The sequence below is a fragment of the Sciurus carolinensis genome, chromosome X (assembly GCF_902686445.1).
Source record: "Sciurus carolinensis chromosome X, mSciCar1.2, whole genome shotgun sequence".
In the NCBI taxonomy this organism is placed as follows: Eukaryota; Metazoa; Chordata; class Mammalia; order Rodentia; family Sciuridae; genus Sciurus; species Sciurus carolinensis.
In genome coordinates this window covers 29,649,310-29,676,718 of record NC_062232.1, presented here as the reverse complement: position 1 = coordinate 29,676,718, position 27,409 = coordinate 29,649,310, and the positions used below count along the sequence as shown (strand labels likewise).

At 32.8% G+C, this 27,409-nt stretch overlaps 1 protein-coding gene across 1 annotated transcript in view; it reads right to left on the bottom strand.

Annotated features, from left to right (window-relative positions):
- The window catches only part of Cfap47 (cilia and flagella associated protein 47), a 403,733-nt gene that overhangs the window by 293,245 nt on the left and 83,079 nt on the right, over positions 1–27,409 (bottom strand). Inside the window, 4 exon segments of the mRNA XM_047535909.1 lie at positions 15,701–15,910; positions 19,123–19,318; positions 22,801–22,960; positions 26,457–26,551. Coding sequence (XP_047391865.1) covers positions 15,701–15,910; positions 19,123–19,318; positions 22,801–22,960; positions 26,457–26,551 — 661 coding nt within the window.

The following is a 27,409-nucleotide window of genomic DNA, read 5'->3' as shown; positions in this document are numbered from 1 at the left end:
CCATCCTATTGACTCAGGAAAAGACTTCCTCAATGAAACTCCTAAAGCACAAGAAGTAAAATCAAGAATCAATAAATGGGATGGTATCAAACTAAAAAACTTCACAAGAAAGGAAACAATCAAGAGGATAAGGAGAGTGGTAAGAATGAAGGAAAGAAGGACTGTATAGAGGGAAAAGAGGGGTGGGAGGGGTGGGGGGGAAGGGAAAAAATAATCAAACATCATTGCCCTATGTAAACATATGATTACACAAATGGTATGCCTTGACTATGTACAAATAGAGAAACAACATGTATCCCATTTGTATACAATAAAAAAAAAAGAACATGAACAAAGAACATACAGATGGGAGAATATCTTAACCACCTGTATCTCATATAGAGCATTAATCTCCAGGATATACAAAGAACTCAAAAAACTTAACACCAAAAAGACTAATAACCAAATCAATAAATGGGCAAAGGCACTGAACAGGCACTTCACAGAAGAAGAAATACGAATGGTCATAAAATACATGAAAAAATGTTCGACATCTCTAGCAATTAGAGAAATACAAATTAAAACCACACTGAGATTTCATCTTACTCCAGTCAGAATGGCAATTGTCAAGAATACAAGGAACAATAAATGTTGGCAAGGATGTGGGGGAAGAAGTGCACTTACACATTGCTGGTGGGGCTGCAAATTTGGTCCAACCAGTCTGGAAAGCAGTATGGAGATTCCTTAGAAAACTTGAAATGGAACCAACATTTGACCCAGTTATCCCACTCCTCGGCTTATACCCAAAGGACTTAACATCAGCATACTACAGTGATGAAGCCACATCAATGTTTACAGCAGCTCAATTCACAATAGCCAAGCTTTGGAACCAACTAGATGCCCTTCAAACCGATGAATGGATAAAGAAAATGTGGTATAATATACACAATGGAATATTATAGAGCCTTAAAGAAGAATGAAATTATGGCATTTGTCAGTAAATGGAACTAGAGAACATCATGCTAACTGAAATAAACCAGTCCCAAAAAAACCAAAGACTGAATGTTCTCTCTGATATGTGGATGCTAACCCATAACAAGGAAGGGTAGAGAGAGGAAGTATAGAAATTCGTTGGATTACAAAAAGGGGATTGAAGGGAAGAGAGGGGGGATGGGAATGGGAAAGACAGTGGAATGAATGAGACATAACTTTCCTATGCTTATATATGAATACACGACCAGTGTAACTCCACATCATGTTCAACCACAGAATGGGATCAACATTGTAATGGGTTGCACCCCATGTATGTTTACTATGTCAAAATACACCCTACTGTCATGCATATCTAAAACAACAAAAAAAATCATGTAACAAAACTTCATATTGAAAAAAAATGTATAAGTTATGCAGCATGAAAATAGAATACAGACACATCATTCATCGATATTATCACTAAAATATGTCAAAACTGAAGATGAACTTATAGTTGGTAATCCTAATACTATATAGTTTAATAAGAACATCTGCAGAAAAATAGTCATTTATACAATCATGTCAGGAAACAATGGCAATGTTTATGAACTGCCTATGGCAGTACATACAGAGAAGAACCATTAATGGTAGAGGATTTCCCTAAAACTAGTCGGCATTACAGTACAGTGAAATGAAAGGCACAATAAGGTTATGAATTTCAATTCCATTCTGGAATTTAAATAGAAACCTTCAGGCATGAGTGATTTAGAATGGTTCCATTGGGCAAAAATCAGGATAGATATTCCTGGTAAAAACAAAGTTGGTGATATGATATGGAATGTTGATGAAAGTGATGAGAGTGGCCTTGTAGTATTTGTGACAATGTTCCCCACCATTGGTGATACTGAGTTTGATCATTTGGTTATGGCAGTGTCTATCATATGGCTTCATTTCTTTTTATAGCAACTTTTTAAAAAAACAATTTATATTCCATAAAATCCATCTTTTTAAGGTGTACAACTGTTTTTAATTTATTCACATAATTGCACAACCATCACTGCTATCTAACTTTAGAATACTTTCATCACCTTTATACCTTGCCAATTAGAGTCACTCCTTATTCGCCCTTCCCCCTAGCCACTAGAAACTACTAATTTTTGTCGCTATGGATTTGCTTACTCTGGACATTTCTCCTTTGAAAATTAATAAGAAATCTATGGATGAAATTTTGAGACTGTGTGAACATCCCTTCCCTTACCAACCTTTCATATTTTGATATTGAATGGCATGATGTCCACATATAGTTCATTAAATAAGGTGTGGAAAGGCTCATCATTCATCTCCATGGTCATTAGCTGGTGAATAATTAATACTCTAATCATACATCTCTAATTATTTCTTCATCATTAGTGAAGGTAAGAGACTCTTATCCTTCCCTGCCCCATTCTTTTTCAGGGATGAAACAGTGAAGCTTCATGTTCAATTTCTGAGATAAATGGCCTGGTAATTACAATATTTTATCACTTTCCAATAGCATATGAAATACTGTGATATCCTGAAAAAATGTCAAGCATCATGAGAAATATTATGATATTATTTTATATGTATCATCTTTACTATGTTCTACTCCTATCTGTACTATTTCAAGGCTGATTGTGTATTATAGAAGCATTGCTATTGAATATGCTTTTACTTCACAGAAGGGCAGAGTATGAAGAAAGTGGGAGCCTCCAGGTTTGGGAAACACATCTCTCATCTTAGTATGGTTGTCTGTTCTAACATTTTGCTACAAGACCTCTAGAAAAAAATACATGTTACCAAATTTGGCACTGACTGCAAAGGGATAAAAGAAGGGTTAACTGTTAACACCACTTTGGATTACTATATTGCTATTTATAGGACTGAATAAAGTGAGAAATAGGAGGAGAAAAGATGCTGAGTCAGTTCTTCAAAAATGCATTACATGCCAGGCATAATCCCAGTAACTGAGGCAGGAGGATCATGAGTTCAAAACCAGCCTCAAAAACTTAGTGTGGTCCTAAGCAACCAAGCAAGACTCTGTCTCAAAATAAAAAAGGACTGAGAATGTGACGCAGTGGTAAAGGGTCCCTGGGTTCGATCTTTGGTATCAAAAAAATAAAAAATTGCATTTCATTGTGAAACCCACTATAATCCACATCAACATCAAAACAAGTGCTTAGTATGCTTATAGTATTTAAATGAAGACTTTCAGTCATTGGAATGATTGGATGAATGTATTTACTTCAAAGAAATTTATTGCACAGGATCAACTTCTTTGAGTAAACTTTCTAAAGTGGCTTATTTAAATATATTCACCTTTTTTTTAAATTCATTAACTGCTAGCAGAATATATTACAAGTAAACTTATTCACACAAAAAATGTTCAGTAATATGTTTATTTAAATGTTTAGTGCTCACTACAATTAGTAATTTGTTAGGCCAATAATGGTTGAAATTAATTTTAATTCTGGTGCTATAATATATAACAATAAAGCTTATTCCCAATGCTGCAAGACACAAAAATCTCCATATCACAAATGAGGAAGGGCACAATGCATTATTTTGCTAATCAGTAAGAAGGTACAGTGTTTGCAGTTATTTAATTTTAAAAGACCAAATCAGAATGAAAAGATTCCTGATTATAATATTCTCCTTTATTTGATTTCCAGTATCCTTTCTTGGTGGTGATGGGGGTGAGGGGAAAAATAAAGTTATAGCTATTCTTCTGGGCAGTGCAATAACTCATATTATCTGTAGCCCATCAGGGCACTGTTACTTATGAACATTATAATTCTAGAAAATATGTATTAACAAATTAAATGCCCTAAATAGATTTTAGACTTGATCTAAATGTGTCTAGGTTCATGGAGTATGTTTCACATATGAATGTCATCCACTGATTTGTATCTCAGTAAAGTAAGTTAGGGGCAGAGAATTCTTCAGATCACATGAGCAATCCATAGAAAGTCATCAAGTATGGAAATATATATTGATGTAGCAATTCTTTAAGTGTATACATCAATTCAAGAATCATCTCATTTGTTGTATGTCCAATAATTTGGAAATTATCCTATGATTTATGTAAACCATTTTGACATCTCAAATTCTCTTTGGGGCCCTTTTTCACATTTTTAAATGATTGACATGTATCAATAAATGTTTTATTTTTTTGTGTTCCTTATAGAAAAACACAATAGTTGTTATTGCAGTTTTATGAGGTTACCAGGAAGGAATTGTGGCAAAGTTGAAATTTATTGCTTTTGAAATAAATTTATATTTGGAACAATTATGTATACATATATTATATATATTATATATACATATATTATATATTATGTTTTATATAATTATATATAATTTATGTATAGACATTTGTGTGTATGCATATTTATGTAAACTACTGCTGTATAAACTTTGTGTTTGTTTTCTCAAAGAAGGTATATAAATTTATTTTATTCCAAAAATACAGAGGAAGAATCTAAACTTTAGTCAGAAAAAAAACATTAATTCAACAAAGTAAATAGCATTACCTTCACCCAAAAGAGTAGAATTGCTAACTTTGGTGCCTTGATTTGTCATGCAATCAGTGCAATAGCATTTAATAAATCTGAGATGAATAATTATTTCTAAGTAGTGTGAATCATAAGCCATTGTGCTCTTTATATACTTACATACTTGATTGTTAATTCAAAAAATTTAGAGCATAGCCACTATTAGATGATTTTATGAGTTAACATTTGTAACCAGATAGAACCAAACACTGAAACTTCTACCTGTGATGATATGAACAAATATAAAACAATAAGCTCATTTTAAATAAATAATAGACTATTGAGGGCATTTTACTATAGAGGATAGCCTTGATTTTGCTAAATCATAGACTAAGTAATTTTATAAGGTATTTTCCCTGTATCTTTAAGAATATTTCAGGATGTATTTTTAAATAAACATAATGAAAATGTGATTCCAGCTGTTTCAAAGCATTGCTATCAATCTATTTGAATGAAATTTTTTATGCATAAACAGTTACAGGCTAAGGTCAGAGCTGGCCTTACAAGTTGGAGGTCATTATCAAATGTGTGTCATGAAACTTGCTCTGATAGAACAACCTTGTTAAAAATATTTTCCCAACCATCTGGCTAAAGACCTAGAATCCTACCATTAAATATATATTCTCACCAGTTAGAGTAACACAATCCAGAAGTATATTTGTTACTTATAAATTAGTAGCTTGAGGCTTACATATTAACATCTAAGCAAGGGTACAGTTATTAGACATGTTGAAATGACCATATGGACTTGGAAAATTAGGTGATGATCTGGCATCACCTTCGAAAGGAAGATGTCTGCAGAGGTATCTGAACAAATTTCTCTTTAGCAATAAGAAATCAACAATATCAATATGCTCGTCTGGAAGAATCAAATGCAGAATGCCAGATGTATTTTTTAAAAGACCAAGTATTACACATAAACACAAAACAATAAACACAACTGATCAGGAAAATCCAGAAAAGTTGAAGTGAGCATGCAATCATGTCACTCCCATACAAATCCTGCTGAGACAACTACTAAGAATGCCCTGCTGGTAGAGACTAGGTACCAGAGTCCAGGATCTTGTGGGTCTTATAGAACTTCTGGTGAAAAAAATAATATGCATTGGCTGCATGGCCAGATTGTTTGGTAATTAGAACACCAGGAAGGGTTTATACAATTTAGTAAAGTACTGGAAATACAGAGAAAGAAGCCTTATAATTTTGGGCAGAATCAGAGCCCAACCTTTTCTTCTTTATACAAATGGAATCCCTTTCTCTAGTGTTAGCAGGACCTATAGTCATGCAGGTACACAAACTTCACCTAGGTGTGTCTGTGGGACTAAACTTGGATCAGGGTCATATTAGCAAAGGTGATAAATGCCTGTTCCATGTCATTTCCTTAAAGATTTTTGTACTGTACTCACTGTCTTCTATTCCATTAGGTTGGAAATAACACCAGAAAGTCACCTCCAAGTCATGTATTAAAATTCATAGAACTGTCCTACAAATCCCAGGCTGCCTTCCCACTATATTCTGTGTAATGACATATGTGAAAAAATTAAGGATTACTTGACATAATATTACATTATTTTTAAAGTAATTCATATATATACACACAGACATATACCTCTGTACATACATGCACATATAGACAATTGTATATATTTGTATAAGTGAAGGAAATTTATGAAAACAACACATTTTAACATATGATGTTAATGTCATTTTTTATAAAGTTTGGCACTTTTGAATTGTCACAACAAACATGTTCCTTTTTCTTATTTAAATTCTTGATTTTCTGCATACAAAGCAAGTATGGCAATCAAATATTATAACTGTTAAGATAATATCTTGATTAATCAGTTCACTGATCAGCTGGGTATCAGGTAGCCAGGCAGGGTCTGAGGAAAGTGAGATTGGAGAGAGCTATACTAGCAGGTTCTACGGTGGCCACTGACTGCATGGGTATCTGCCTTTTAAGAACTCTGTGAAGATGAGCAATCATGCAGGTATCTGTACCCAATAAGGGAGATATACAGAACAAGACAGTGGACACTCCTTCAAAATGAAAATTCTTCTAAGCCTGGTAGAGGCTCTTAAACCAATTCTTACTGCTCCAACCCCCGCCCCAAAGAGGATGGGGTAGAGAAAAGAAAAAGGAAACTGGAAAAAACACATCTATGATTAACCCTTTTTTTTCACTATCTGATGTTAAATGTATTGTGATTTTAATAATCTGACAAGACGTGGTAAATGTTACCTTGAAGTTTCTGGGCTTTTGGCAATTTATATGTGAATTTTTTTTTTTTTTTTTTTTTTTTGGTGGTGCTGGGGATTGAACCCAGGGCCTTGTGCTTATGAGGCGATATATGTGAATTTTAAGCACCACTGTTTTGCAACAAGTGAATGATGAATAAATTACAATCCTGATCATTTTGTGTTTATAGTTTACTATAATATGCTCATATTCAATTTCTTTAAATATAAATGAAACATTCTACTTTATGACAGAAAGTGTGCTACAATCCTGTGATTTGTTTTCACTGATCTACAATGAAAATGTTGTCAAAGAATGAAGTTACTGTTACAAACAGCTTTTTACAGGGCTGGGCCAAGGAATAAGGAACAAAAAATGCTATCAGAATATGGTGTGGTCCTTATGAATTCTATTCCCCACCCCTCACTGCCTATTCTATTTCACATATAAAACCAAGTAAGATGGACAAGTACATGGTATTATGCCTAACTCAGTCCCCTAAAACACAACAGTGTTTTTAGGCAATATTCCAACACTGACTCCAGTTACAATCAATTAGATGGTTATTAAAATTCTCTTGCGATTTTGCATTGCCTGCCTTTTCGCAGCAATATTGCTAAAATTCAAGAAGGTTCATTGTAAAAGGGCAGCAGGTTTGTGCTAAGAATGGAGTCTCCAAAGGATGAACATGTCCTAAACACTTCTTCCTAATCTATAAGTAGAGTTCTGAGTACCTCAAATTTTGCTTCTAGCTATGTGATTGTTTCTCTTAGAGCTACTTGACTCACTGTTTATTTTAAATATTAACTTAAACATATGTTTAAATATATATCTACATACCTTTAAATATATCCAAAAACCCTAAAATGGCACTTACAAAACAGATACTACTTTATTCTATAGTTACAAGGGTGGCATTGCCCACTCAGCTGATTGCATTAATGTTTTAACCGATTTAACTCTGGGTCTGATTCATCCTCTGATAGTATCCTTTGTGTATGCAGTTTCCTATCTATTCAAAACCAGCAAGGTATCTGCAACAGGCATGCTAAATGCACTTTTAAAAATACAAGAAATTGGCCCAAAGGTGTTAGGTGTAGTCTACACAAATACCAAATTATGCATTGAATAAAACAATAATCAGAATTAGTTTTCATTATTTCTCACTTCTTTTTTATTGTAATGAATGTTTTTAAAAAATAATATAGTTTCCCATTTAAGTGATAGTCAATGTCCTACTATTTTCATGGAAGAAGAATAACAAGCTTTATTATGCATTAAAAGTGTTTATGAATTCAAAACAAGGTCCTTAATGTGCTACTGTATATAGGAAGAATTAATATAATTAATAGTTGTCTGTTAATAAAATTAATGGTTGTCTATTCTCAGTTTTAAACATCAGAATGCATATTTTAAAATATATTTGTCATAAGAAAAAAATTCAGTATATTTGTAATTAAGACAAATTTAGAATGAGATGAATTAACACATTAATTAATTATGTAGGAATTATTTCATCATTAAAACCCTACAAATGCATTAATTGATCTGTATGATCTATACAAACCAGTTCCTCAGAACCAGCAAGTTACAAAAGTAAACAAGATTGGAATTAGTCATCTTTAAGAAAAGACCGAGAATTTTCTTAAGCCATATCCCATTCATGATAAGGAAGATTACAAAATTTTATTGGTTTTGAGGGGATAACTAAGTCTAGCACTACTCAGGAGTTTGTGTGCCAAGCATTTCATAGAGTAGTCACTTCAATGACAGCTTAGCTATTAATGACACAAGGGCTTCTGAACACCTGCCAATCACAAATGTGCAGGACCACTGTTCTTAATATTATAAGAACTAAAATAGCTATTTTCTTCGAAGACAAAATCATATTTTATATGGAAAAAGGGGGTGATATTTAGAAGATGTATCTTCAAATTTCAACGAAGACTACAATCTAGAAGAGGGCTGTAGAAAAACAGCACAGTATCCTGAAGAACCCTAGCTATGACAAGACACTAACCTTTAGTTACTAGGACTTACTATAAGCAGGTCCAAGGTCTAGAGGAAGTTTTTGAGGCAGTTCAGGATCTGGATGTGGACAGTAAGGACAGTGGCTGGTTTTTCAACAAAGAAGTATTTCAAGATTCTATCCACTGGTGCAGATATGCCACTGTATGTCAGCTGTTCACTAACCTTGATTTTAGTTCAGCTTCATCTACTAAATACCCCTGTACTATTATTCTTCCTGTACATTTCTAATGTGCTTGTCCTTTAGTACATAATGTGTGGCTTACTAAACCATCAAATTCTTCCTATTCAATTAAGGAATTACATACCATATGACCCATAAAATCTTAAAAATAATTTTATTCAATATTCTTACTAAACCAATCATGATATAACAATAAAATTCTAGAACTTGAAAGGTTAAACAGAAGCAAAATTGTACAATAGAAATAATGAGTTTTGACATCAAATCTAGGTTATACTGGGTAAAGCTGCAAAAGATAACAGACATGGTAGTATATCAGATTCATCTGCTGTAAATTTGGGATTTTACTTAACGATAGATTTTTTTTAACAGATTAAATTAAATAATGTATTACTAGACTAAATAAAAACCATCCCTAAAAGAAAGATGGGTATCTCGGCTAAAGACTACCAAGGCATATGGATTTCCAGTTTTCCCAGCACCATTTGTTGAACAGGCTATCTTTTCTCCATTGTAGGTTTTTGGTTCCTTTGTCTAGTATGAGGTAACTGTATTTTTGTGGGTTTGTGTCTTCTATTCTGTACCATTGATCTGTCTGTTTGTTTTGGTGCCAATACCATGCCATTTTTGCTACTATTGCTCTATAGTAGATAGTTTAAGGTCTGGGGTATTGTGATACCTCCTGCTTCACTCTTTCTGCTCAGGATTGTTTTGGCTATTCGAGGTCTCTTATTCTTCCAGATGAAGTTCATGATTGCTTTCTCTATTTCTATGAGGAATGCCATTAGAATTTTAATTGGAATTGCACTGAATCTGTATAGAGCCTTTGGTAGAATGGCCATTTTGACAATATTAATTCTGTCTATCCAAGAAGATGGGAGATGTTTCCATCTTCTAAGGTTTTCTTCAATTTCTTTCTTTAGTAATTTTCATTGTAGAGGTCTTCCACCTATTTTGTTAGACTGATTTCCAAATATTTTATTTTTATTGAGGCTATTGTGAATGGAGGGGTTTTCCTAATTTCTCATTCAGAGGATTCATCACTTATGAATGGAAATGCATTAGATTTATGTATATTGATATCCTACTACTTTGCTGAATTCATTTATTAGTTCTAAAAATTTTTAGTGTAGTTTTTTGGATCCTCTAAATATAGAATCATATCATCAGTAAATAGTGACAGCTTGAGTTCTTCTTTTCCTATTCATATTCTGTTAATTTCTTTGGTCTGTCTGATTGCTCTGGCTAGAGTTTCAAGAATGATGTTGAATAAAAGTTTTGAAAGAGGGCATCCCTATCTTGTTTCAGTTTTTAGAGGGAATGCTTTCAGTTTTTCTCCAATTAGAATGATGTTGGCTATGGGCTCAGCATAGATAGCCTTTACAATGTTGAGGTATGTTCCTACATATGTAGTAAAATGAAATTAAACCTCTGTCTCTCACCCTACACAAAACTCAACAAAAAATGGATCAAAGACTTAAGAATTAGATCAGAGACCATGCACCAAATAGAAGACAAAGTAGGCCCAAATCTTCATCATGTTGGCTTAGGATCAGACTTCCTTAACAAGACTCCCAAAGCACAAGAAATCAAAGCAAGAATCAATAAATGGGATGTATTCAAACTAAAAAGTTTTTTCTCAGCAAAGGACACAATCAATAATGTGAAGAGAGCCTACAGAGTGGGAGAAAATCTCTTCCACATGCACTTCAGATAGAGTACCTATCTCCAAAATTTATAAAGAACTTACAAAACTTTACACCAAAAATACAAAGAATCCAATCAATAAATGAGCCAAGGAACTGGACAGACACTTTGCAGAAGAAGATATACAGGTGATTAATAAATATATGAAAAAGTGTTTAACATCTCTAGTAATTAGAGAAATGCATATTAAAACATATCTATTTCTAAGATTTCATCTTACTCCAATTAGAATGGCTATTATCAAAAACACAAACAATAATAGATGTTGGTGTGGATGTGGGGAAAAAGACACACTTTTACGTTGCTGGTGGAGTTGCAAATTGGTGAAGCCATACTGGAAAGCAGTGTGGAGAATCCTCAGAAAACTTGGAATGGATGCACCATTTAACCCAGCTATCCCACGCCTCAGTTTATACCTGAAGGACTTAAAGTCAGCATACTACAGTGGTGCAGCCACATCAATGTTTACAGCAGCTCAATTCACAATAGCTATATTGTGGAACCAACCTAGATGCCCTTCAACAGATGAATGGATAAAGAAACTGTGGTATATATACACAATGGAATATTATTCAGTCATAAAGAAGACTAATATTATGGCATTCGCAGGTAAATGGATGGAATTGTAGAATATCATGCTAAGTGAAATAAGCCAATCCCAAAAAACCAAAGGTCAAATGTTTTCCCTGCTAGTGGATGATGATACATAATGGGGGTGTGGGCATGGGGGTAAGAGAAAAGTGGAGGAACTTTAGATTATGTAGTTGGAAATGAGAGGGAGGAGGGGGAAGGGATATGAAAAATGGTGGAATGAGACAGGCATCATTACCTATGTACATGTATGATTACATGAATGGTATGAATCTACATTGTCCACAACCATAGAAATGAAAGGTTGTACCCCATTTGTGTACAATGAATCAAAATGCAGCCTGTAAAAACTTAAAAAAAATTTTAAAAACTACCAAGGCAACACCTTTTTCTAGTGGTAATGCTATTTCCTGGCAAATATTGACCACTGTTCCACTATTTAATCTCTCTTGATGGCATTTTTCCATGTTCAGTTTTTGTAGGTCAGTGCTTCACAAACCTTACCATGTAAATAAATAATCTGGGGATCTTTTTGAAGTACAGATACTGATTTCTTAGATATACCTCTCAAACAAGCTCAGTCTCACTAGCAATTTCAGCATCAGATAGGGACTAGTTAGATATACACAATTGCAGGTTGCACTGTAGACTCACTAAACCATGACGTCTGGGGTGTGACTCAGAACCTGTTTTTATTGAGACCCTAGTGTTTGTCAAATGCAAGGTAATATTTGAGAACCACTGTTCTACAGAAAGGATTCTCAACTTTGGCCTGCAGGACTTTTAAACTTTCAGTGTCCATCATCAAGTGAATTTATCTGAGTTTCTCAGTGATAAGAAGATGTCTACAGTCTAAAACCTCCCATTTGATTCTAATGCCTAACCAATGTTGAGAACTACTGCTCTAGAACAGGAAAACAGCTATATCTAAATATTACCCCCATATCTACTTGATGAATATCATTTAGATTTATTTCCTTTGGTTTAAATTTTAATTTTTAGCTACCCATATCAGCTCTCCTATAAAACAGTTTATTTTTTCTCTCTTTGCTCTAAAGTTATTCAATTCAAACTTGAGTACTAACACCTAGAAAAGCTATATTCAATTTTGAGAATAACAGATACATGTTAACTATTTTGGGGATTAAAAGGTGCTTAGAACACCTCACAGTTCATGCTTCATTCCTAATTATGAACCCTCAATTTGTGTTTGTTATTTGTTCAATGAGGAACTCTAACCCAGGTTAACCCCTTGGTTACCTGAAACATGTATTTGAAATCAACTCTTGATTCTATAAAACACCCTAGGTTGGAGGGTAATTATGGGAAATAATAAGTTTCCTTTGGTATTCTTAGGATTCCTGTGAAATGAATGACTCAAAACATAACTTTCATTCTTGTCGAGGTCTAGCTAAAGTGCCAGTCAGGCTGTGAATTTATAAAGCAAGAGCAAGTGGCACTACTTCATTCTGATAATTACACATTTCTACAGGATATAATACTTCCTCTCAGCATAGAGTGGAAACCATGGTGCAAAATAGGGGATTTCAACATTCTGGCACTGCTTAAAACATCCAATCTCTGTGTGAATTCCAAGAACAGAGACATTTTCAAAGACAAGAATAAACAACAACTCTGAAATGCAATGATTTGGAGATCATCCAAAGCAATCTTCATTCCCACGACAAATAAGTTCCTCCCCATGTCCCTACTTCCCTTCTTGTGAAAATCTGTCTTATGAAGAGAATCTTTTGCCCCAGAATAGACTCACTCTCTTAATAGAAGAATGCCCATATATCTATAGTAGTAACTGAGATCATTCTAGAAAACCAGAATACTAATTCTAAAATTAATGCCAATTCTAAAAACATTACTCAGTTATTGCTTAGATTGTGTTTAGATTATTCTAAACACTTTATAAGCATGTTCTTATTCAGTTCTCATAATGACTATCTGCTCAAATTATTACACCTCCTGGTATGCTTCCTTTAGCTGATACACAGAGTTATCCCATACTCTTTATCATTAAGCTGGGTATGGAGGTACAGGGTTATAGCCTCTCAACTACTCTGGAGGCTGAGGCAGAAGGATCACTCAAATCCAGGAGTTTAAGGCCAGCCTGGATAACATAGTGAGACCCCCCCTATCCAAAATAAAACAAAACACAACAAAAACAAAAACTTTCTTTCTCATTAAAATAATTTATTTTCCTTGAGAGATTATGATATTATTTATCAATTTTTGTCTCCTTCATTACAAGTGAAGCTCTATGAGGACAGGAGTTTATTGTTTCCCAAGTGTCAAAAGAAAGCTAGGTATATAGTTATCACTCGGTAAAGATCAAATGGATGAATAAAAAAGTAAGAAAAAAAATGATAAGAATCTTTTTCATAAATAAAGGGAATGAGATACACCACAAGCAGGAACACAAGTTTTTGTTTTTGTTTTCTTTTGTTTTGTTATTTGGGGTGGTAGGAAAAAAAATGGCTTATCTTTCAAAAGTGATAGCTATTACATGCTGTCACCAGCTCAGAATTATGCAGTGGCTCTTCATTTCATTCAGGGTAAAAGCTTAAATCCTTGTGATGGCCTCAAAGACCCCACATAGTCTGTGGTAGAGTATTTAGTACCTCTCCAATCCTTTCTCCTACATTCCTCCCTCACCCTTTGCTCATTCCACTTAGGTCCTCATAGACCTTTATGTAACCACCCAGATGATCATTCACCCACCATTCTGTCCCCTGAGAGGATATTCCCAGCTATCTTCCTAACCCCACCCCCTTCAAATCCTTTTTCAGATCCCATGCTCTTAAGGGAATTTATCCGGATGACTCTATTTCATAATACAATCCATTTGCTTCCTTCTTGCAACTGTCTACTGTGCTCTTTTTCTTTCTCCTATAGATTCTATCACATACTAAACAATTTATATTGTATTATATTTTAATGTGTTTATCATTTGTTTCCCCTTTTAGACTCTAAGCTCCATGACCAGAGACCATGTTCTGATCCCTGATATAATCTCTAGTGCTTAGAACAGTGTGTGCCCACGAAAGACATTCAGTATCTATCTGTTCAATGAATGAATTGAATAAATGTCTCCATGTTTATTCAGAATGTCAAATTGCTAATTAATAAAAGTAAATAAAAAGAAAGTCAAGAAGAAAAAGGCTGAATTTATGAGGACAAAAAGAATAGAATAAGTTGATCTAAAGCAGAGGTTGATTCTTAAAGCAACAATGAGAGGAATTATATTATGCCTTGGCTCACTCAAAAACTATTCCTATCAGCATTTAAAGATATTTTAAAAATAGACACAAAACTGTATATAAAACTATAAACTTATAAAATAATACATATTTTATTTAATAAACATGCTTTGAGTATTGTAGAAAATAATAAAATATTTTAATTTTTACAAGAAATGCATGTTGCTCAATTTGAAATTTTATTGATGTGAAATGTACAATATCAAAAAGCACTTAAACAGAACTTTAACAGTTGTTTTGTTACTGAATTTCAGTGTACTATATTTATTTGATGTCCTTCACAAGCTATTAATTTAAAATATTTGAGTTTTGTGACATTTTATGTGTATCCATACATAATAAATTTATTTTTCAATAAGTCATTTAAGAGTTGCTGATGGAAGTTGTAACACTTTTTTTTAACAAATACATAAATATTCATTTGATTTATGCTATTACCATGGAGATAATTTATGAATTTTTGACTAGTAAATTTATATATCAATAAAAGTACATGAATAATATTCCTGCCCTTATTGAGTAGACCTTAATAACTATCATTACTATTTGTCAAACATGGAATTTTAATTTTGTGTGCAGGGCAGGGGAGAAAAATAGAGAAACAAGTAAAAGAACAGGATGGAAAGAAAAGAGAACAACTTTTCTTATGCTTTGGAAAGTCCATATGACATGTGATAGTGCTACTCTCAAGAGTATGTTCATAATAAAAATTTCTATACGATTCTATTACCCTTCAGCATCATCTCTGGGCCTGTTTTAAGAGAATCCATCAAACCAAAGCACCAAAAATAACAGCAAAACAAGAGGCTACTTTAACCACCATACTCATGCACTATTTTACTGCTTACAGATGAGGACACTAAGAGGTCCAGAAGTAAAGCTAACAAATCCAGAATTCAACCCTAGGCAGCCTAACTCCAGAGTAAATGTCAGTGAAACCACTACTCTGCTGTTTCTCATGAGACCAAATGCATATGTGGCACTTTAAAACACACACATACACACACACACACACACACACACACACACGCACACACACACTTTACACCCAAAGCCATTATATTAAATGCCTTCCTTTTGACATTTTATAATGGTGTAGGATATAAAACTATTATTCTTCACTGTCAAGTATAAAAGTATCTACATTTAAATATCTTACCAGTTATCTCCATCATCATAGAAAAGAAGGTTAGTGAAAAATGACACAGGTTTAGAGGATTTGAAACTAAGGTGGCAGGACAGCTCATTATTAATTCCATTGTTGGATCCTGTTATGATATTGCCTTTTGGAAACGTCACAGAAAGAGGGTGAATCTCATCATTGTCATGAAGCCTTTCTGTGGGAATCTGGAAATTTAGAGTTGAATTTCTGTTTAAAAAGAAAAAAAAAAAAAAAAAGCTCAAAATACCAGCAAGGAATTTGACTTAAATATTTATTGCTTTGATTTTTGAATTATCCCAAAGATTGAAATGACAAATATTTACATTACATACTACACTGTTATATAGTATTTTAATTGTTATATATTTTTATAATTCGATATGATTTCTTCATTGACTCCCTATAGAAGTTTGTTTTAACATTTCCTTACTTATGGGGGAATCTTAATCTTCATTCACTTTTAATTTTTTTCCCTTCCCCCCCACCCTTCCCACCCCTCTTTTCCCTCTACACAGTCCTTCTTTCCTTCATTCTTACCACACTCCTTATCCCTAACCCTAAACCTAACCCTAAACCTAATGCTAACCCCTCCCACCCCCCATTATATGTCTTCATCCGCTTATCAGCGAGATCATTCGTCCTTTAGTTTTTTGAGATTGGCTTATCTCACTTAGCATGATATTCTCCAATTTCGTCCATTTGCCTGTAAATGCCATGATTTTATCATTCTTCATTGTGGAGTAATATTCCATTGTATATATATGCCACAGTTTCTTTATCCGTTCATCAACTGAAGGGCATCTAGGTTGGTTCCACAATCTGGCTATGGTGAATTGAGCAGCAATGAACATTGATGTGGCTGTATCTCTGTAGTATGCTGATGTTAAGTCCTTTGGGTATAGGCCAAGGAGTGGGATAGCTGGGTCAAATGGCGTTTCCATTCCAAGCTTTCTGAGGAATCTCCATACTGCTTTCCAGAGTGTCTGCACTAATTTGCAACCCCACCAGCAATGTATGAGTGTTCCTTTTTCACCACATCCTCGCCAACACCTATTGTTGCTTGTGTTCTTGATAATCGCCATTCTAATTGGGGTGAGATGAAATCTTAGGGTAGTTTTGATTTGCATTTCCCTTATTACTAGGGATGTTGAACATTTTTATACTTATTATCAGAGCAAATAGCCTATAAGATAAGTCTAAAATTTTTGAGGCTTACACTATAACTATAGAATTATGCACTGTCAATTTTTATAAATAATCCATGTTTGATGTAGAAAAGTGTATACTATCTAATTGTAAAGTTGAGTACTTTATACATGGTAAAATAATGAAGCTTCTTAAGTGTCTCGTTCAAATATTTTGTCTTCTAGATATATCAATATTTGAGACATGGTTTGAAATATCCTACAATGATTAAGGACTAGTTAATTTTCACTGTTATTTAAATTCAGGGTTTATTTATTTTAAGACTAGTGCAATTATGCATACAATTCTAGAATTCTAATTGCTTCTATGTGAATTATAGCTTTTATAATTCATTAATGACTGATTATATTAAAAATGTGCTTATTAAGGTTCTTTGCATGTGACATTAACACTGCTTCTCAGATTTATTTGGGATATGATCTTTTATTTTTTCCATCATTTCCCTTTAGTGTTTCTCAAATGAGGGTGGTTTTATTCCCCTAGGGACACATAGCAATGTGTAATTTTTTTTTTGCCATAATGTGGGAAAGATACTATTGGGAGGAGATTAGATATGCTGCTAAGCATTCTACAATGCACAGGACGGGGTTCCACGAAAAAAAAAAATTATCCTCCCTTAAATGTCAACAGTTCTGAGGGTGAGAAATTCTGGCTTTACTTCTTTCTCTTTGTCCCTAGGCTTCATCTACACATTTTTTAATAGGCAGTTGAGCATTTTTCTAATACACTCTAACATTATCCTTTACTCAGAGTAGTACATTTATGTTTTATTGCAGTTACTCTATTTAGAGAGGTTTCTATAATTTTTGTTTTAATTTTCTCCTGTTCTTGTTACTATTCTTTTCTCTCCCTTTCATTTTTAAAGTTAGCTGAAGTTTTGTTCATCAGTTTGTTTCTATAGTGTTTTGTTAGCAAGGTACACTCTTAATATTTTTTATTTTATTTAATTTCTATTTTTACAGACTGCATTTTGATTCAGCGTACACAAATGGGGTAAAACTTTTCATTTCTATGGTTGGACATACACTTAATATTAGCAAATGCCCTTAAAATTTTACCCTGCAAAACTTTTTTAAATTTATAAAACCTTTGTTGGATTAGTTTTCAAACCTATTATTGTATAATATGCTAATTACCATTTTTAATCTTATTTTTAAATTTTTTAAAATAAATTTATTTATGTTCTGTGTCAGATAATTCCAATACCTGAATGCTTAGGAGTCTAAATCTCATGCTGGCTATTTGTGCTGACTCTAAATTATAATGTCATCTGTATTGGAAATTTGACTTTTTTGTAAATCTAACAAACTGAATTGTACTATAGTATCTAAATGTAACATTCAGAAATCTGAGACTACTCCCGAGAGTCCTTCCCCTTGGTGTACAAACTTTGTATAAATTGTATCCTTTGAATGGATGTGCAGCCCTTAAATATGATGGGATATCACTTCTGAGATTAAGTTACATTATATGGCAATTGTAAAGGGAATTTACAGACTTAATTAAGGTTCCTAATGATTGACTTTGAGCAAAGCTGACTTAATCAGGTGATATCTTAAAAGGCTTGCAGGTCAGAGACAAAAAAGTCTGATAGGTGGTACACTGTTGTCCTTGGGTTAGTTAGCTACCATGCTGTGAGTAATAGCCACATGGCTAGGACTTTAGGTTGAACTCTGAGAACTGAGTGTCCCCAGTCAAAAAAGGCACATTAGGCCTAAAATTACAATGAAATTAATTCTGCCAACAACCTGATAGCTCAGAGCACAACTGAACCTTAGATGAGACTGATGCTTCAGTCAACAGCTTGATTTCAGCTGATTGAGAGTGAACAAAGGATGCAGCTAAGTCAACCTGGACTCCTAACTCACAGAAAAGTGTGAGATAATAAATTCATATTTTGTGAGATATCAGGTGTATGTTTTTAAGGCACTAAGTTTGTGCTAATTTGTCACAAAGCAATAGAAAACTAATTTAGTGAAGCTTCAAGCTTCTTATTCCCAAAGAGACATCAAAACTTTTCACAAGAAAACACGATGAGTGTTATAGATAACTATGAGGTGTTGTTTTGTATTTTTAAATTTCAATACACAATTAAACATTTTAATACTTCTTTTCAACTATAAAAGCAAGTGAAACATTACATATAACTCTTATTTAATAGATACATATAAAAGAGCACATAAAGATGTAGTAAATTCACATTAAGAATTTACCTGCAATAGTTTTGGGGTAAAATGTTGACATCCATCCCAGTTGTTATATCCAAAGGAACAGGAGTAAAAAATATAAATGGTGGATCAAACAATATCTTTGGTGATTTCATCTCTCCAGTCAGACACAACATTCTATAGCAAACTGGATTGTCATTTAAATGCATAGGAATATTAGCTGTATATTTTATACACTCACCTAATTTTAAAAAATTAAAATTGTATTAGATTAGGACACAAATAAAAAAATTATAAATACCTGCTAAAACTTACAAAACATTAAAATACCCTATGATGTACAGCTCAATGAAGTAAACCAGGTTACCCAGAAACTAGATTTGGCCTGCTGAAGAATTTAATGCCTAATGATGTGTTATTGAAAGAAAAATATTTTAAAGTGTAACTTTTCTAGAAATGGAGCAATCTCCTTAAAGTAAATTTTCACTGTGGGAAATAAATATACCTCGAGAAAGCATTGCAACAGGACGTCCTTTAAAAATTGTTTTCTCACTTTATTAAAAGCTACCCAATCCCTTTACAATGTGCAGGATGAAGATGAGGTCAGACTGCCATAGAAACCTAATACACTACTGAGAACAGAATGTGCTGAGATTGAAGGAATGTGCCTTCTCTCAGAGTTTTAAGATAGGAAGATGCTGCTGTAGTAGATTGGCCAATTTCAGCTATTAGGGAAAGACAAGAAATTCCCATGTGGCAGCTTAATTTAAGGAAAGGCAGTTTGCATCAGAGAATAGGGCTCAAGATAGCAAAATGGTTGTTAGTTCCTAAGGATAGATTCCATCACAGAAAGTGGTCAACATCCTTTCACAATTAGTCTGGATAATTTCCTAGAAACTGGGCCTACCAAGACTAACTCATGCAGAAATGGAAAATCTGGACAGACCAAAAATAAGTAAGGAGATCGAGTCAATAAACGCAAAGTTTCCCGCCAAAGAAAAGCCCAAGACCTAAAACATTCACTGCTAAATTCTACCAAATATTTAAAGAAGTCATACCAATTCTTCTCACAATCATTCAAAATAACTGAAGATAAGGGAATACTTTCAAACTCATTTTATGAGACAAGCATTACCTTGAGTCCAATGTCAGCCAAAGATACCACAAGTGAAGAAAATTACAAGTGAATCTTCCTGATAAACATAGATACAAAAGTCCTCTGCAAAACACTAGCAAACTGAATTCAACAGTACATCAAAAGAATCATACATAATGATTGAGTGGGATTTCTCCTTGTGATGCAAGCATATTTCAATATATACAAATAAAAATGTGATACATCATGTTAACAGAATGATGAAAATATGCAATCATCTCAATAACTGCAGAAACAGCAGTTGACAAAATTCAACATTGACTATGATTTAAAATAAAAGGTATTAAAGGAATGTATCATTGGGCACGGTGACACCTGCCTGTAATCCCAGTGACTCAGGAGGCTGAGACAGGAGGATCATAGGTTCAAGGCTAGCCTCAGCAACTTAGCAAGGCCCTATGCAATTTAGTGAGGCCCTGTCTCAAAATTAAAAAAAAAATCAAAAGGATGGGATGTAGCTCAGTGGCAAAGCATCCCTGGGTTCAATTCCCAGTACCAAAAAAAAAAAAAAGAAAGAAAGAAATGTTCTCAACAAAAGACAGGCCAGATATGGCAAACCTATAACTCCTCATATACCAAACTGCAAAGCTGAAGAGTTTTCCTCTGAGATGAAGAACAAGACAAAAATACCTACCAACTCTAACAACTTCTATTCCACACAGTCCTGGAAGTCCTAACCAGAGTAATTAGGTTAAGATAAAAAAAAGTGAAAAGCAACCAAGTTAGAAAGGAGGAGTTCAATTGTCTTTGTTTGCAGAAGATATGATCCTACATACTAAAAATCTTTAAGAATCCACCAAAAACTTTCAGAACTAATGAATTCAATAAAGTTGTAGAATACAAAATCACCATGCAAAAATCAGTTACCTTTCTATATACTAAAAACTATCCAAAAACAAATTAATAAATTGATCCCATTTACAATAGCATCAAAAAGAATAACATACTTAAGATAAAATTAACCATGGAATTGAAAGTTCTGTAAATTGAAAACATTAAGAAATTGATGAAATAAATTAAACTCACAAATGAATGGAAAACATATCTCACATTCATGGACCAGAAGAATCATTATCTTAAATATCCATAGTATTCAATGCAGTCTGCAGATTGGATATGATTTCTGAAAACATTTCAATGGCATTTTTCACAGATATAGAAAAAGTAATGCTAAAATTCATGTGGTATCACAAATGACCTCAGTATGCAAATCAATATTTAGAAAGAACAAAGGCAGAGGCATCACACTCTCTCATCTCAAGCTATATTAGAAAGTTGCCATACTCAAAATGGTATGCTCCTATCATAAAAACAGACACAAACTGATGGAACAAAAAGAAGTGTTCAGAAATAAACCCTTACACATAGAGTCAATTAATCTTTGACAAGGGCACTAAGAATATGCAATTGGGAAACTCTCTTCAATAAATGTTAACAAAACTGGATATTCACATGCAGAAGAATGAAATTTGATCCTTTTCTTATGCCATATACAAGAAACAACTTTTACAGAATTAAGATAACCTTAAATCTTTTAAGAAGAAATTGAAAGATCTGAGACCTTAAAACCTCTCAAAGAAAACAGGAGAAAACCTTGACACTGGTCTTGGCAATGATTTTTTTGGATATTACACCAAAAGCATAGAAAACAAAGCTGAACAAGTGAGGCTACGTCAAACTAAAAAGGTTCTCCATAGCCAAGGAAACAATCAGCAAACAGTAAAAGCAACCCATGAATTGATAGAAAATATTTGCACGCTTTATATCCAGTAAGAGTTTAATATGCAAATTGTCCAAATTGAGTTTACTATTAAGTGACATAACTCAATAGTCAAAAACAGAAATGCTTTTATTAAATCTACCAGCAAAAGACCTGGTAGATTTAATAAATTTGTATGCAAAGTTTCCCAAACATTGCATACAAATTGCCAGCAAGGATAGAAAAATTCTCAATATCACCAATTAGAGAAATGCAGATCAAAACCAAAATGTGATAATATCTCTATCAATGAATGAATGAAAAATGAATTACGGCACACTATATCTAGTGACATTTCATTCAGTCTTAAAAAAGAAGGAAATTCTGCTAATTGGGACACAATGCTTGAACCTAGAAGACTTTAAGTGAAATATTTTATGATCTTAGTCATACAGAATCTAAAAAGTGTCATATTCATAGAAGCAGAGAAGAAGGTGATGTTCATCAGGGGCTTTCAGGTGAAGAAAATGGGGAAAGAATGATCAAAGGGTTTAAATTTTCAATCATAAAGTTAACAGATTCTGGGGATCTAATACACAGCATGGATAATGGTGGTAGTGTCAATCTATGGTAAGAACTATACAATATATAAGTATATCAAATCATTATGTTGTACACCTTGAATGTATAATGTTTGTCAATTAAATATCTTAAAAGAGAAAAATGAGATAAAATTACATTATTTTTGGTTATTCAAATAAAAAAGAATGTATAGTAGATAATCTAAATTTTTTGCAACTGTATTAAATACTTAACATGTGAATAATGAATTGGAATTGTATCAAAAATATAGGAGAAAAGTACTTACTTGGACAGAAATTTATGGAAACACTACACTTTTCATCTGGTTGCAGATGACCAGTCAGTATACTAAACTCAAATGTGCCATTTTTGAAAGGTTTGTCATTATCACTAAGATCCAAAGTCCATTGTACAACTTGTTTTGAAATATTATGTAACAGAAGATCCTGTTCACACACACAAAAGTTTTTTGTGACAAAAATGGTAATATATATCATAAAGTTTAGTTGTATTATGATATCAAGTTGATGGGACTATGTACAAAGTCAATGATTAAAAATTATAATACCAGATAAAATGTTTTCAGTAATGTTAAGCAAACAAAGGGGTATGAAAATTAGTTCAGAGTGTATTTTAACAACTATGAAAAGTACACAAAAGATATAGACTGAAATAAAATAAATTGAAAAGGTAAAAATCAATTATGCTAGCTAGCAGCAATGAAAGTAACAAAAATCCTCATTTACTGATTGTGAGAAAGGAAAATGGTACAGTCGGTTTGGAAGACAGCTGGGCACTTTCTTATGATGTTAACCACAAAACTACCATAAAATTCTTCAATACCAAGTATAAATATTTACATAAGTGACTTGAAAATTTATGTTTACACAAAAAACTTTATGTGAATGTTCATACATAGCTTTGTTCATAATCACCAAACAATGGAAGAAAAAAATAGAACCAGATTTCCTTCAGTTAATGGGTAGATAAGTAAACTATAATGTATCCACAAATGAAATAAAATTCTGTGATAAAACAGGTGAAGTATGAATTCATATAAAATATAAGTGGATATTAAACTTTTATAAGTGAAAAGTGTCATAGCCAAATTACAACATATTTTATAATTAAATTGTATTGAGTGTGTGTGTGTACATGCGCATGTGTGCTTGTACATGAGATAGTATACATACAAATTTTTCCTGGCTTTATTTCTTAAAAAGCCTATTATCTGTCATATACCAGAAGCAATCAGCACATTCAATAACCAAATCTTGGTTTCTAAATATCATTCTACCATAAAAGGTTCTGAGGTGTCTTGAAGAAAATGTTGGTAGAACTGGAGCAAGTAAAGTAATAGATGAGCATGGAACATCTGGTAGTGACAATAATTCAGAAAATGTTTAAAAATTTTAGGGCCAACCTAAAAGAACTCCTAAAGGCCAAAGCCGGAAAATTTTTACCAATAAAATAAATGATGTCATATTGGATTATAACTAAAAGCATAAAGTAAATTATATAGGTGGATTCATACTGATATGCTTAGTAATGAAATAAATAAACAGGAGGAGAGAATATTCTTTCTTACAGAAAAATTACAAATAGTATATGTTAATGCTCCCCTTCAAAACCCCATATCCTTTCACTGTGGACTAAAATTAATCACTCATTTCCATAGTACAGAGAATGAAACTGATAGTTATCTATAAAGAATCACTTGTTACTTTGTATATTTAGTACTGTGTTAGTTTTTCTTTGTATTTTTATCAAATGATATATATACATACCTTACACAAAAAGCTCAAAAATGCTTATTAAAAATAGTCGTTCACCTCAACATCTCCAATCAACAGTTCTACAACTGATTTTAACCATGCTGATTCGGGTTTTCATCTAGAATAGCTTTATTCTAAATGTGGTGTTGATATAGTTTCTTTTGGGTTTCTATTGCTGCCATAACATACTGCCACAAACGTGGTGGCTTAAAGAACAGAAAATTTATTATATTACAGCCCTGTAGGGTAGAAATTCAACACAGATATCACTTAAATAAGATCAAGGTGTTGGCAGGAACTATGTTCCTTTCTGAAGGTTCTATGGAAGAGTCCCTTTCATTGCCTTTTTCAGTTTCTAGAGGCCAGCTGCATTCCTTGGATTGGCCTCCTCTGGTCTTCAAAGCCAGCAACACAGTAAATCTTTCTGACTCTTCCAATGTTGTCACATTCTCCTCTGATATAGTCAGGAAAGGTTCTGTACTTTTAACCGCTCATATGATTAGAATGGAATCACCTAGATAAGCCAAGACAGTTTCCCCTTCTCAGGGTTCTAAAACACATCAGCAAAGCATTTTTGCAAGTTAATGTATCTGTGAATTCTGGAGATTAGGATTTGAGCATCTTTGAGAGTCATTATTCTGTCTGACATGTGGCTATTTCATGTTTTATTAGCTTCAGATTATTGTCTTTTGACTGCCCCACCAAGAAAAACAAGTATTTAGTCTATTTACATTACACCCAGTCTTCTTCCCACTTCCTGTTTTTGAATATTTATGTTATTTTAACTCTTCTATTAGTCATCTCATAGCTTTAAGCAATATATTTATATCTCTAGTTCTTCTTCTGTCAAACTTTGTTACTATCCTTTAATTATTCATTGTGTAAAATGAGTTTCACTATTCTTTCTTCCAGGATTCTCCATTCTTCTGTTCACTTAACTTTCACATATGTATTGTACATATCATATGCATGTCATTTCACATACAAGTTATAAATGATGATATTTTAATTATTTTCCATAAATGTATTAAGTTTTCTCTGTATATATTATTTGGTCTGTGTAAATATCATTCATAGGGAATACAAGTAGTATATTAAAGTCACATTTTCTTCCCCATGGGGCCAGTGTGACCCCTTTGCCACTTAAAGAGAAAGCTGTTGGCGTCTAGATCCTTTTTTCCTTACATGAACAGAATAAAATTTTAATGATATGAAATAATCTCACATTTAAGAAGGGATTTTTAATATTTGGAATTAAATTCATTTTAGTTCACTAAAGTCTCCTTTCTAGTCCCACATACAAGAGGTGTTTTGTATATTTGAAATTCTATTAGAAAAAGTTTTGACTTTTTAGGCCCTAAACAATCACAATTTAATTTCAAAAGATACTTAACTGATCTCTAACTATAATGTCATACAGCATTCTGCTATTTTTTCAGATATAACATTAAATATCTTCTCTATATATCTTTTAGCAATACAGAGGTTCATAAATGGTAACAGGAACAATAATGTATTAGAAAAAAGGGTAATTCAAATACAAATTCCTATGACATGTACATGATCTCCTTTCTTATACGTCTCCCTTTTTTCATTCTAGATAAACTGCTATTTAGAAGAAAGGTAGAGATATACAGTAAGAAAAAAGAGTAGATCAACACAGAAATTATATACCTCAATTTTTCCACTTTTATTATTGCTTCTTGACAAATTTTCTAACATGTATGGAATATAGTTCACATTAATTTAAGTCATAGCTTCCAATTGTATTAGGAGAATTATATTCAAATATTTTGAGTATTCTTATTAAATATATGCATCTATGTGTTTATAAGGTACATAACTTTATATGTGACTACATATTTTGAAAATTACTTTGAGAAATTACACATAACATACATATATGTGTGTGTGTGTGTGTGTGTGTGTGTGTGTGTAGTGCATATATATAGTAGTGCATATTGGTGCCTATATATATGCGCTACACCCACACACACATTCCCTAAAAATGCCAGTATTCTTGCTCCAAATAGCATAAATATTATGGAAAATATTGCTCATAGGGAATATTTTAAACCACTCAAAATCTACTTAGTAAACTAAAAATTATAATAAAAACACATAATTATAAAAACAATTATAAAATGTATCAACTCTCTATACATACCTGGGTTTTGTTGACCTTTTTATTAGCCTCCATCTCATGTAAAGGAATAGTAAATACAAACTCAGTACTGGATAAATTCAATGGTGCTTGCAACACTTTGAAAGAAAAGTAAATATGTTGATAAAATATTAACAGATATAAACTCATAGGCACTTAGTATATTTGTCTACATGAAACAGTGAGAAAATAAGGCTTGCTTCTGTGATTACATTTCTATCTAGAAAATAAAATTATATTTTAAAATATTTCTAAAATATCTTGCTTTTCATACTTACAACATTCAATTTTATGAATTTAATAATGAGTTACCATTAAAAGTTATCATCGAGATAATAAAAAATAAAATATACTTAATATTGAGCTAAGAAAAATGTACACAGAATTAAAATGATATCCATACTAAATTTGACCAATGACAAAATGAGTAGAAATGAAGAAAATTTACTAGAATTCAGGGACAATATATAGATGGCATATCATATAATATTTCCTAGATAAGACAAGAAAGTGCTAAGAGTAAATGTCTTATTCTATAGAAAATTAGGAATGGGGTAGGTATAAAAATACTTAATGTCTTAGGAGTTATTGTTATCTGTTAGAAAAACCTACACTTTTTGAAATACACGACTGAGATATTTGAGTTTTTAATGGAAACTAATAGATCTCATAAGTAATTAGGAAAATGAGTGTATGAAATACACCAATTTGTGATCCCAGACATGTTGGTATCTCACACATGCTTTATTATATCACTGGAATTAATGGATGTTTTGGCAGGGGGCTCAGGACCTGTGGGATAACTGAGAAATGTAGATGGTAGTCACCATTGTATCATACCCAACACCTGTCATGAGAAATTCTGGAAAAGATAACATTATGACAGATATACAAAAAAAGCAGTACATATAATATGACCTTCCAATTTACAAACTGGCAATAAGGGTTGGCCAGAA